General features: G+C 50.3%; 1 protein-coding gene across 1 annotated transcript in view; it reads right to left on the reverse strand.

The window, feature by feature from the left end:
* Positions 1 to 855: 855 nt before the first annotated feature.
* LOC147697976 (E3 ubiquitin-protein ligase TRIM39-like) overlaps positions 856 to 13,242 on the reverse strand; it is a 331,555-nt gene continuing 319,168 nt past the window's right edge. The window contains exon 6 of the mRNA XM_086933382.1: positions 856 to 1,701. Coding sequence (XP_086789508.1) covers positions 1,190 to 1,701 — 512 coding nt within the window. The 3' untranslated portion in view covers positions 856 to 1,189. The remainder of the gene's footprint in view (positions 1,702 to 13,242) is intronic.

The following is a 13,242-nucleotide window of genomic DNA, read 5'->3' on the forward strand; positions in this document are numbered from 1 at the left end:
TCTGTGGGAGAGAGATCAGAGTGTGTTCTAGTGGCTGTTTCCACTCATTCTAAATTAGTAGTGCAGAGGATTAAGATGTACGTCTGTTGCAAAGAACATGTCCTTGTGTGTTCAGAGGTTTTCAGGCGAGAATAAAAATGTAAAGGTAACTTTAGAGATTAAGGTTCCTGCGGGACAGAAATGGAAGCTTTATCTAGTGGCTGTTTCCACTTATTCTAAAGTAGCGCAGAGGATTAAGATGCCTGCTGCAAAGAACATGACCTTGTGTATCGAGAGGTTTTCAGGCGACAATAAAAATGTAAAGGTAATCTCTGAAATTAATGTTTCTGTGGTAAAGAGATTGGAAGTTTTATCTAGTGGCTGTTTTCACTCATGCTAAAGTAGCGCAGAGAATTAAGGTGCCTGCTGCGAAGAACATGTCCTTGTGTGTTCAGAGGTTTTCAGGCAACAATAGTTAACCTTGGCAAATAATGTGTCTGTGGGAGAGAGATCAGAGTGTGTTCTAGTGGCGGTTTCCACTCATTCTAAATTAGTAGTGCAGAGGATTAAGATGCACGTCTGTTGCAAAGAACATGTCCTGTGTGTTCAGAGGTTTTAAGGCGAGAAAAAAAATGTAAAGGTAACTTTAGCGATTTTTGTTGTAAAGATGCATATGCCACCCACATGCATCCCACCAACACATACCTTATAACAACAACACACCACACCATGCCACTTCCCCACACCACTGCACTAGACACCAGGTTTGCAGTACGGAGCACAGCAGCTGCACTGCTCTACAACATACCTTAGAAAAATAGCCAAAGCCATTAGCTCTGGCTAAAGACTTATAAGGATCCAAAGGCGAGACCTATTGGATATGCCAGTGCTTGTTTAATTCTGCTGAGACGATCATGTTACATGCGTTATTGGTGCATGATTCACACTGCAAACATTGTCTGCCCTTGTTTTTAAAATGTACAAGGAAACGAGATACATAGCTTCAGGTGAGACTTCTGGTTGTCATGGAAACAGGTGAGGGTCATTGTGAAGAATGTTCTTGGAATGTTGGAGTTTGAAGATTCCTTGGAATGTTGGAGTTTAAACCGTGGGTGACAGTTGAGGGGGGGCTCACTCCAGCCTCCGCTCCGCTCCTCCCCTGTAGGGGGGGGGAGGGGGAAGGATGAGGGTCTGAAGTGCCCTGCATCTCTCACACCAGCCTCAGCTCCACTCCTGGCCAGAGACCAAAGATCGGGAAGAGCCTCTGTGTGAAGGGGGCCTGCGGGAAGGAGTAGATTAACTCCCAGGAGTCAGCATTGTACACGGACAGCCGCCCCCCCTCGTAGTCCAGATACACCCCCAGCTTCAGGGGCTTCTCACGAGGGGCCAATGGGGTCTCAGGGGAGGTGAAAGCTGTGTAATAACCATCCCACCCCCGCACAGCCCAGACTCCCCCCTCAGGTAACCATGTGAAACATCCCTTCCAGTCCACAGACTCTGCTGCGACCCCCACATGCCACGCTGCCTTCTCCTGCAGCGGCTGCACCTCCCAGTAATGTCTGCCGGAGGTGAACCCCTCGCTCCCCAGCACACAGGGGTAGATGGTGAATCTCTTGGGGGTGTCCGGCAGGGTCTTCCATGTGTCCGTCCGTCTCACACGTCTCCCCCCCTCAGACAGGAGGAGCTGAGGATGAACCGTGTCAGGATCCAGAGTCACCATCACTGCAGAGAAGAGATTCCCAATTAGAGATTTAATGACACAAAGAAAGGCTTTAATTACTGCTTCTGTTTTACATATAATTAATTTAAATCACATTTGGAAGGAGCACGCGGCGCTAGAGACTGCGTGGCACTAGACCGTTCACTACACTAAAACAAGCAGCACTAGTCTGCTCACTACACTAAAGCCCAAGACACACAACTGCTCACTGCACTAAAAGCGCAGCACTAGACTGCTCACTACACTAAAGCACACAGCACTAGACTGTTCATTACACTAAAGCGCACAGCACTAGCCTGCTCGCTACACTAAAGAGCGCAGCACTAGACTGCTCACTACACTAAAATGCACAGCACCAAACTGCTCACTACACTGAAGAGCGCAGCACTAGACTGCTCACTACACTAAAGCCCACAGCACTAAACTGCTCACTACACTAAAGAGCGCAGCACAAGACTGCTCACTTCACTAAAGCGCACAGCACTAGACTGCTCGCTACACTAAAGCAGGCAGCACTAGACTGCTCACTACACTAAAGCACGCAGCACTAGACTGCTTACTACACTAAAGCACGCAGCACAAGACTGCTCACTACACTAAAGCACGCATCACTAGACTGCTCACTACACTAAAGCGCGCAGCACTAGACTGCTCACTACACTAAAGCGCACAGAAGCACTACAGGGGCTTGGCCAGAATATCTCACTGAACTCCACCGCCCTGTAGAAACACTTCAGGGGCTGAGCCAGAATATCTCACTGAACTCCACCGCCCTGTAGAAACACTACAGGGGCTGAGCCAGAATATCTCACTGAATTCCACCACCCTGTAGGAACACTACAGGGGCTGATCCAGAACATCTCACTGAATTCCACCACCCTGTAGAAACACTACAGGGGCTGAGCCAGAATATCTCACTGTACTCCACCATCCTGTCAGAAACACTACAGGGGCTGAGCCAGAATATATCACTGAACTCCACCGCCCTGTAGAAACACTACAGGGGCTGAGCCAGAATATCTCACATAACTCCACCACCCTGACAAACACTACAGGGGCTGAGCCAGAATATCTCACTGAACTCCACCGCCCTGTAGAAACACTACATGGTCTGATCCAAAATATCTCACTGAATTCCACCATCCTGTCAGAAACACTACAGGGGCTGAGCCAGACTATCCCACTGAACTCCAGCGCCCTGTAGAAACACTATAGTGGTTGAGCCAGAATATCTCACTGAACTCCACCGCCCTGTCAAACACTACTGGGGCTAAGCCAGAATATCTCACTGAACTCCACCACCCTGTAGAAACACTACAGGGGCTGATCCAGAATATCTCACTGAAGTCCACGGCCCTGTAGAAACACTAAAGGGACAGGGCCAGAATACCTCACTGAACTCCACCGGCCAGTAGAAACACTACAGGGTCTGAGCGGAAATATCTCAATGAACTCCACTGCCCTGTCAGAAACACTACAGGGGCTAAACCAGAATATCTCACTGAACTCCACCATCCTGTCAGAAACACTACAGGGGCTGAGCCAGAATATCTCACTGAACTCCAGCGCACTGTAGAAACTCTAAAGGGGCTGAGCCAGAATATCTCACTGAATTCGACTGCCCTGTCAAACACTACAGGGGTTGAGCAAGAATATCTCACTGAACTCCACCGCCCTGTAAAAACACTACAGGGGCTGATCCAGAATATCTCACTGAATTTCACTGCATTGTAAAAACACTACAGGGGCTGAGCCAGAATATCTCACTGAACTCCACCGTCCAGTCAGAAACACTACAGGGGCTGATCCAGAATATCTCACTGAACTCCGCCGCCCTGTGGAAACACTACAGGGGCTGAGCCAGATTATCTCACTGAACTCCACCGCCCTGTCAGAAACACAACAGGGGCTGAGCCAGATTATCTCACTGAATTCCACTACCCTGTAGGAACACTAATGGGGCTGATCCAGAATATCTCACTGAATTCCACCACCCTGTAGAAACACTACAGGGGCTGAGCAAGAATATCTCACTGAACTCCACCGCCCTGTAGAAACACTACAGGGTCATCTGAGCCAGAATATCTCACTGAACTCCACCACCCTCTCAGAAACACTACAGGGTCTGAGCCAGAATATCTCACTGAACTCCACCTTCCTGTCAGAAACACTACAGGGGCTGAGCCAGAATATCTCACTGAACTCCACCGCCATGTCAGAAACCCTACAGGGGCTGAGACCGAATATCAGACTAAACTCCACCGCCCTGTCATAAACACTACAGGGGCTGAGCCAGAAAATCTCACTGAACTCCACCGCCCTGTTGGAAACACAACAGGGGCTGAGCCAGAATATCTCACTGAACTCCATCGTCATGTCAAACACTACAAGGGCTGATTCAGAATATCTCACTGAATTTCACCGCCCTTTAGAAACACTACAGGGTCTGAGCCAGAATATCTTACTGAACTCCAGCACCCTGTCAAACACTACAGGGGCTGAGCCAGAATATCTGACTGAACTCCACTGGCTTGTAGAAACACATCAGGGGCTGAGCCAGGATATATCACAGAACTCCACCACCCTTTAGAACCACTACAGGGGCTGAGTCAGGATATCTCACTGAACTCCACCACCCTGTAGAAACATTACAGGGGCTGAGCCAGAATATCTCACTATACTCCTCCGTCCTGTCAGAAACACTACAGGGGCTGATCCAGAATATCTCACTGAACTCCACCACCCTGTAGCAACACTACAGGGTCATCTGAGCCAGAATATCTCACTGAACTCCACAGCCCTCTAAGAAACACTACAGGGGCTGACCCAGAATATCTTACTGAACTCCACCGCCCAGTCAGAAACCCTACAGGGGCTGAGACCGAATATCACACTGGACTCCACCGCCCTGTCATAAACACTACAGGGGCTGAGCCAGAATATCTCACTGAACTCCACCACACTGTAGAAACACAACAGGGGCTGAGCCAGAATATCTCACTGAACCCCACCACCCTGTAGAAACACTACAGGGGCTGGGCCAGAATATCTCACTGAACTCCACCGGCCTGTAGAAACGCTACAGGGGCTGAGCCAGAATATCTGACTGAACTCCACTGGCTTGTATAAACACACCAGGGGCTGAGCCAAGATATCTCACTGAACTCCACCGCCCTGTAGAAACACCACAGGGGCTGAGCCGGAATATCTCACTGAACTCCACCACCCTGACAAACACTACAGGGGCTGAGCCAGAATATCTCACTGAACTCCGCTGCCCTGTCAGAAATACTGCAGGGGCTGAGCCAGGATATCTCACGAATCACCACCATGTCAGAAACACTACAGGGCTGAGCCAGAATATCTCACTGAACTCCACTGGTTTGTAGAAACACAACAGGGGCTGAGCCAGGATATCTCAATGAACTCCACCGCCCTGTAGAAACACTACAGGGGCTGAGCCAGAATATCTCACTTAACTCCACCCGTCCTGCCAGAAACTCTACAAGGGCTGATCCAGAACATCTCACTGAACTCCACCGCCCAGTAGAAACACTACAGGGGCTGACCAGAATATCTCACTGACCTCCGCTGGCCTCTCAGAAACCCTACTGGGGCTGAGCCTGAATATCTCACTGAACTCCACTGGCTTGTAGAAACACTACAGGGGCTGAGCCAGAATATCTCACTGAACTCCACCGTCCTGTCAGAACCACTACAGGGGCTGATCCAGAATATCTCACTGAATTCCACCGCATTGTAGAAACACTACAAGGGCTGAGCCAGAATATCTCACTGAACTCCACCGTCCTGTCAGAAACACTACAGGGGCTGATCCAGAATATCTCACTGAACTCCACCACACTGTAGAAACACAACAGGGGCTGAGCCAGAATATCTCACTGAACTCCACCGCCCTGTAGAAATACTACAGGGCCTGGGCCAGAATATCTCACTGAACTCCACCGGCCTGTAGAAACACTACAGGGGCTGAGCCAGAATATCTCACTGAACTCCACTGGCTTGTAGAAACACCACAGGGGCTGAGCCAGAATATATCACTGAACTCCACCACCCTGAAAAACACTACAGGGGGTGAGCCAGAATATCTCACTGAACTCCACTGCCCCGTCAGAAATACTACAGGGGCTGAGCCAGGATATCTCACTGAACTCCACCGCCCTGAGGAAACACTACAGGGGCTGAACCAGAATATCTCACTAAATTCCACCGTCCTGTCAAACACTACAGGGCTGATCCAGAACATCTCACTGAACTCCACCGCCCAGTAGAAACATAACAGGTGCTGAGCCAGAATATCTCACTGAACTCCACCTCCCTGTAGAAACACTACAGGGGCTGGGCCAGAACATCTTACTGAACTCCAGCGCCCTGTCAAACACTACAGGGGCTGGGCCAGAATATCTCAATGAACTCCACCGTCCTATAGAAACACTACAGGGGCTGAGCCAGAATATCTCACTGAATTCCACCACCCTGTAGAAAAACTACAGGGTCTGATCCAGAATATCTCACTGAACTCCACCTTCCTGTCAGAGACACTACAGTGGCTGAGCCAGAATATCTCACTGAACTCCACCACCCTGTCAGAAACCCTACAGGGGCTGAGACCGAATATCACACTGAACTCCACCGCCCTGAAGAAACATTACAAAGGCTGCGCCAGAGTATCTCACTGAACATCAGCGCCCTGTAGAAACACTACAGGAGCTGAGGCAGAATATCTCACTGAACTCCACCGTCCTGCCAGAAACTCTGCAGGGGCTGAGCCAGAATATCTCACTGAACTCCGCCTCCCTCTCAGAAACCCTACTGGGGCTGAGCCCGAATATCTCACTGAACTCCACCGCTCTGTCAGAAACTCTACAGGGGCTGAGCCAGAATATCTCACTGAACTACACCATCCTGTAGAAACACTACATGGGCTGATCCAGAATATCTCACTGAACTCCACCGGCCTGTAGAAACACTACAGGGTCTGAGCCAGAAAATCTCACTGAACTCCACCGCCCTCTCAGAAACTCTACAGGGGCTGAGCCAGAATATCTCTCTGAACTCCGCCACCCTCTCAGAAACCCTACTGGGGCTGAGCCAGAATATCTCACATATCACCACCGCCCTGTAGAAACACTACAGGGGCTGAGCCAGACTATCTCACTAAAACCCATCGCCCTGTAGAAACACTACAGGGGCGGAGTCAGAATATCTCACTTAACTTCACAGCCCTGTAGAAACACTACAGGGCCTGAGCCATATTATGTCACTGAACTCCACTGCCCTGTAGAAACACTATAGGGGCAGACCCAGAATATCTCACTGAACTCCACCGCCCAGTAGAAACACTACAGGGGCTGATCTAGAATATCTCACTGAACTCCGCCGCCCTGTAGAAACACTACAGGGGCTGAGCCAGAATATCTCACTGAACTCCACCGCCCTGTCAGATACACAACAGGGGCTGAGCCAGAATATCTCACTGAACTCAACTGCTCTGTCAAACACTACAGGGGCTGAGCAAGAATATCTTACTAAACTCCACCGCCCTGTAGAAACTCTACAGGGGCTGAGCCAGAATATCTCACTGAACTCCACCCGACCTGCCAGAAACACTACAGCTGCTGAGCCAGAATATCTCACTTAACTCCGCCACCTTGTAGAAACACTATAGGGGCAGAGCCAGAATATCTCACTGAACTCCACCATCCTGTAGAAACACTACATGGGCTGATCCAGAATATCTCACTGAACTCCACCGCCCTGTAGAAACACTACAGGGTCTGAGCCAGAATATCTCACTGAACTCCGCTGCACTCTCAGAAACCCTACTGGGGCTGAGCCTGAATATCTCACTTATCACCCCGCCCTGTAGAAACAATACAGGGGCTAAGACACAATATCTCACTAAACTCCACCGCCCTCTCAGAAACCCTACTGGGGTTGAGCCAGAATATCTCACATATCACCACCGCCCTGTAGAAACACTACAGGGGCTGAGCCAGAATATCTCACTAAAACCTATCGCCCTGTAGAAACACTACAGGGGCGGAGTCAGAATATCTCACTGAACTCCACCGCCCAGTAGAAACACTACAGGGGCTGAGCCAGAATATCACAATGAACTCCACCGCCCTGTCATAAACACTACAGGGGCTGAGCCAGAATATCTCCCTGAACTCCATCCGTCCTGCCAGAAACACTACAGGTGCTGATCCAGAATATCTCACTGAACTCCACCACACTGTAGAAAAACTACAGGGGTTGAGACCGAATATCACACTGAACTCCACCGCCCTGTCATAAACACTACAGGGGCAGAGCCAGAATATCTCACTGAACTCCACCGACCTGTAGAAACACTACAGGGGCTGGGCCAGAATATCTCACTGAACTCCACTGGCCTGTAGAAACACTACAGGGGCTGAGCCAGAATATCTCACTGAACTCCACTGGCTTGTAGAAACACAACAGGGGCTGAGCCAGGATATCTCACTGAACTCCACCGTCCTGTAGAAACACCACAGGGGGTGAGCCAGAATATCTCACTGAACTCCACCACCCTGACAAACAATACAGGGGCTGAGCCAAAATATCTCACTGAACTCCACCGCCCTGTCAGAAATACTACAGGGGCTGAGCCAGGATATCTCACGGAACACCACCATGTCAGAAACACTACAGGGGCTGAGCCAGAATGTCTCACTGATTTCCACCGCCCTGTCAGAAATACTACAGGGGCTGAGCCAGAATATCACACTGAACTATATCGTCCTGTCAGAAACACTACAGGGGCTGATCCAGAACATGCCACTGAACTTCACTGTCCTGTCAGAAACACTACAGGGGCTGAGCCAGAATATCTCACTGAACTCCACCGTCCTGTCAAACACTACAGGGTCTGAGACAGAATATCTCATTGAACTCCACCACCCTGCAGAAACACTACAGGGGATGAGCCAGAATATCTTGCTGAACTCCACTGTCCTGTAGAAACACTACAGGGGCTGAGCCAGAATATCTCACTGAACTCCACCGCCCTCTCAGAAACTCTACAGGGGCTGAGCCCGAATATCTCACTTAACTCCCCCGCCCTAAAGAAACACTACAGGGGCTGCGCGAGAGTATCTCACTGAATATCAGCGACCTGTAGAAACACTACAGGAGCTAAACCAGGATATCTCACTGAACTCCACCCGTCCAGCCAGAAACACTACAGGTGCTGAGCCAGAATATCTCACTTAACTCCACCACCTTGTAGAAACACTACAGGGGCTGAGCCAGAATATCTCACTGAACTCCACCGCCCTCTCAGAAACTCTACAGGGGCTGAGCCAGAATATCTCACTGAACTCCGCCGCCCTCTCAGAAACCCTACTGGGGCTGAGCCCGAATATCTCACTTATCACCACCGCCATGTAGAAACACTACAGGGGCTAAGACAAAATATCTCACTAAACGCCACCGCCCTGTCAGAAACCCTATAGGGGCTGAGCCAGAATATCTCACTGAACTCCACCGCCCTGTAGAAACACTACATGGGCTGGGCCAGAATATCTCACTGAACTCCACCGGCCTGTAGAAACACTACAGGGGCAAAACCAGAATATCTCACTGAACTCCACCGCCCTGTCAGAAATACTACAGGGGCTGAGCCAGAATATCTCACTGAACTCCACTGGCTTGTAGAAACACAACAGGGGCTGAGCCAGAATGCCTCACAGAACTCCACCGCCCTGTCAGAAACACTACACGGGCTAAGCCAGAATATCTCACTGAACTCCACCATCCTGTCAGAAACAATACAGGGTCTGAGCCAGAATATCTCACTGAACTCCTCCACCCTGTAGAAACACTACAGGGGCTGAGCCAGAATATCTCACTGAACTCTACTGCCCTGTCAAACACTACATGGGCTGAGCCAGAATATCTCACTGAACTCCACCGTCCTGCCAGAAACTCTACAGGGGCTGAGCCAGGATATCTCACTGAACTCCACCCGTCCTGCCAGAAACACTACAGGTGCTGAGCCAGAATATCTCTCTTAACTCCACCACCTTGTAGAAACACTACAGGGGCTGATCCAGAATATCTTACTGAACTCCACCGCCCTGTAGAAACACTACAGGGTCTGAGCCAGAATTTCTCACTGAACTCCACCGCCCTCTCAGAAACTCTACAGGGGCTAAGCCAGAATATCTCACTGACCTCCGCCACCCTCTCAGAAACCCTACTGGGGCTGAGCCTGAATATCTCACTGAACTCCACCGCCCTGTAGAAACACTACAGGGGCTGGGCCAGAATATCTCACTGAACTCCACCGCCCTGTGGAAACACTACAGGGGCTAAGACAGAATATCTCACTAAACACACTGCCCTGTCAGAAACCCTAAAGGGGCTAAGCCAGAATATCTCGCTGAACTCCACCGGCCTGTAGAAACACTACAGGGACTGATCCAGAACATCTCACAGAACTCCTCCACCCTGTAGAAACACTACAGGGGCTGAGCCAGAATATCTCACGGAACTCCACCGCCCTGAAGAAACACTACAGGGGCTGCGCCAGGATATCTCACTGAACTCCACCCGTCCTGCCAGAAACACTACGGGTGCTGAGCCAGAATATCTCACTGAACTCCACCGCCCTGTAGAAACACTACAGGGTCTGAGCCAGAATATCTCACTGACCTCCGCCACCCTCTCAGAAACCCTACTGGGGCTGAGCCTGAATATCTCACTGAACTCCACTGCCCTGTAGAAACACTACAGGGTCTGAGCCAGAATATCTCACTAAAACCCATCATCCTGAAGAAACACTACATGGGCTGAGCCAGAATATCTCACTGAACTCCACCGTCCTGCCAGAAACACTACAGGTGCTGAGCCGGAATATCTCACTGAACTCCACCGCCCTGTAGAAACACTACAGGGTCTGAGCCACAATTTCTCACTGAACTCCACCGCCCTCTCAGAAACTCTACAGGGGCTGAGCCAGAATATCTCACGGAACTCCACCACCTTGTAGAAACACTACAGGGGCTGAGCCAGAATATCTCACTGAACTCCACTGTCCTGTAGAAACACTACAGGGGCTGATCCAGAATATCTCACTGAACTCCACCGCCCTGTAGAAACACTACAGGGTCTGAGCCAGAATTTCTCACTGAACTCCACCGCCCTCTCAAAAACTCTACAGGGGCTGAGCCAGAATATCTCACGGAACTCCACCGCCCTGAAGAAACACTACAGGGGCTGCGCCAGGATATCTCACTGAACTCCACCCGTCCTGCCAGAAACACTACGGGTGCTGAGCCAGAATATCTCACTGAACTCCACTGCCCTGTAGAAACACTTTAGGGTCTGAGCCAGAATATCTCACTAAAACCCATCGCCCTGTAGAAACACTACAGGGGCGGAGTCAGAATACCTCACTTAACTTCACAGCCCCGTAGAAACACTACAGGGCCTAAGCCATATTATGTCACTGAACTCCACTGCCCTGTAGAAACACTATAGGGGTAGACCCAGAATATCCCACTGAATTCCACCACCCTGTAGAAACACTACAGGGACTGATCCAGAACATCTCACAGAACTCCTCCACCCTGTAGAAACACTACTGGGGCTGAGCCAGAATATCTCACTGAATTCCACCACCCTGACAAACACTACAGGGGCTGAGCCAGAATATCTCACTGACCTTCACTGTCCTGTCAGATACACTACAGGGGCTGAACCAGAATATCTCACTGAAGTCCACCACCCTGTAGAAACACTACAGGGGCTGGGCCAGAATATCTCACTGAACTCCCCCGGCCTGTAGAAACAGTACAGGGGCTGAGCCAGAATATCTCAGTGAACTCCACTGGCTTGTAGAAACACAACAGGGGCTGAGCCAGGATGTCTCACTGAACTCCACCGTCCTGCCAGAAACTCTACAGGGGCTGAGCCAGGATATCTCACTGAACTCCACCCGTCCTGCCAGAAACACTACAGGTGCTGAGCCAGAATATCTCTCTTAACTCCACCACCTTGTAGAAACACTACAGGGGCTGATCCAGAATATCTCACTGAACTCCACCGCCCTGTAGAAACACTACAGGGTCTGAGCCAGAATTTCTCACTGAACTCCACCGCCCTCTCAGAAACTCTACAGGGGCTAAGCCAGAATATCTCACTGACCTCCGCCACCCTCTCAGAAACCCTACTGGGGCTGAGCCTGAATATCTCACTGAACTCCACTGTCCTGTAGAAACACTACAGGGGCTGATCCAGAATATCTCACTGAACTCCACCGCCCTGTAGAAACACTACAGGGTCTGAGCCAGAATTTCTCACTGAACTCCACCGCCCTGTAGAAAATCTACAGGGACTGAGCCAGAATATCCCACTGAACTCCGCCCCCCTCTCAACACCCTACTGGGGCTGAGCCCGAATATCTCACTTCTCACCACCGCCCTGTAGAAACACTACAGGGGCTAAGACAGAATATCTCACTGAACTCCACCGCCCAGTAGAAACACTACAGGGGCTGAGCCAGAATATCTCACTGAACTCCACCGCCCAGTAGAAACACTACAGGGGCTGAGCCAGAATATCTCACTGAACTCCACCGGCCTGTAGAAACACTACAGGGGCTGAGCAAGAATATCTTACTGACCTTCACTGTCCTGTCTGAAACACTACAGGGGCTGAGCCAGAATATCTCACTGAACTCCAACGCCCAGTAGAAACACTAGAGGGGCTGGGCCAGAATATCTCACTGAACTCCACCGGCCTGTAGAAACACTACAGGGGCTGAGCCAGAATATCTCACTGAACTCCACCACCCTGTAGAAACACTACAGGGGCTGAGCCAGAGTATCTCACTGAACACCACCACCCTGTAGAAACACTACAGGGTCTGAGCCAGAATATCTCACTGAACTCCACCGCCCTCTCAGAAACTATACAGGGGCTGAGCCGAAATATCTCACTGAACTCCGCCGCCCTCTCAGAAACCCTACTGGGGCTGAGCCAGAATATCTCACTGAATTCCACCACCCTGACAAACACTACAGGGGCAGAGCCAGAATATGTCACTGAACTCTACCGTCCTGTCAGAAATACTACAGGGGCTGATCCAGAACATCACACTGAACTCCACCACCCACTAGAAACACTACAGGGGCTGAACCAGAATATCTCACTAAAACCCATCGCCCTGTAGAAACACTACAGGGGCAGAGTCAGAATACCTCACTTAACTTCATAGCCCCGTAGAAAGACTACAGGGCCTGAGCCTTATTATGTCACTGATCTCCACTGCCCTGTAGAAACACAATAGGGGCAGACCCAGAATATCTCAGTGAAATCCACCACCCTGTAGAAACACTACAGGGGCTGAGCCAGAGTATCTCACTGAACACCACCACCCTGTAGAAACACTACAGGGGCTGATCCAGAACATCACACTGAACTCCACTGCCCAGTAGAAACACTACAGGGGCTGAGCCAGAATATCTCACTGACCTTCACTGTCCTTTAAA

The sequence above is a fragment of the Lissotriton vulgaris genome, chromosome 8 (assembly GCF_964263255.1).
Source record: "Lissotriton vulgaris chromosome 8, aLisVul1.2, whole genome shotgun sequence".
Lineage (NCBI taxonomy): Eukaryota > Metazoa > Chordata > Amphibia > Caudata > Salamandridae > Lissotriton > Lissotriton vulgaris.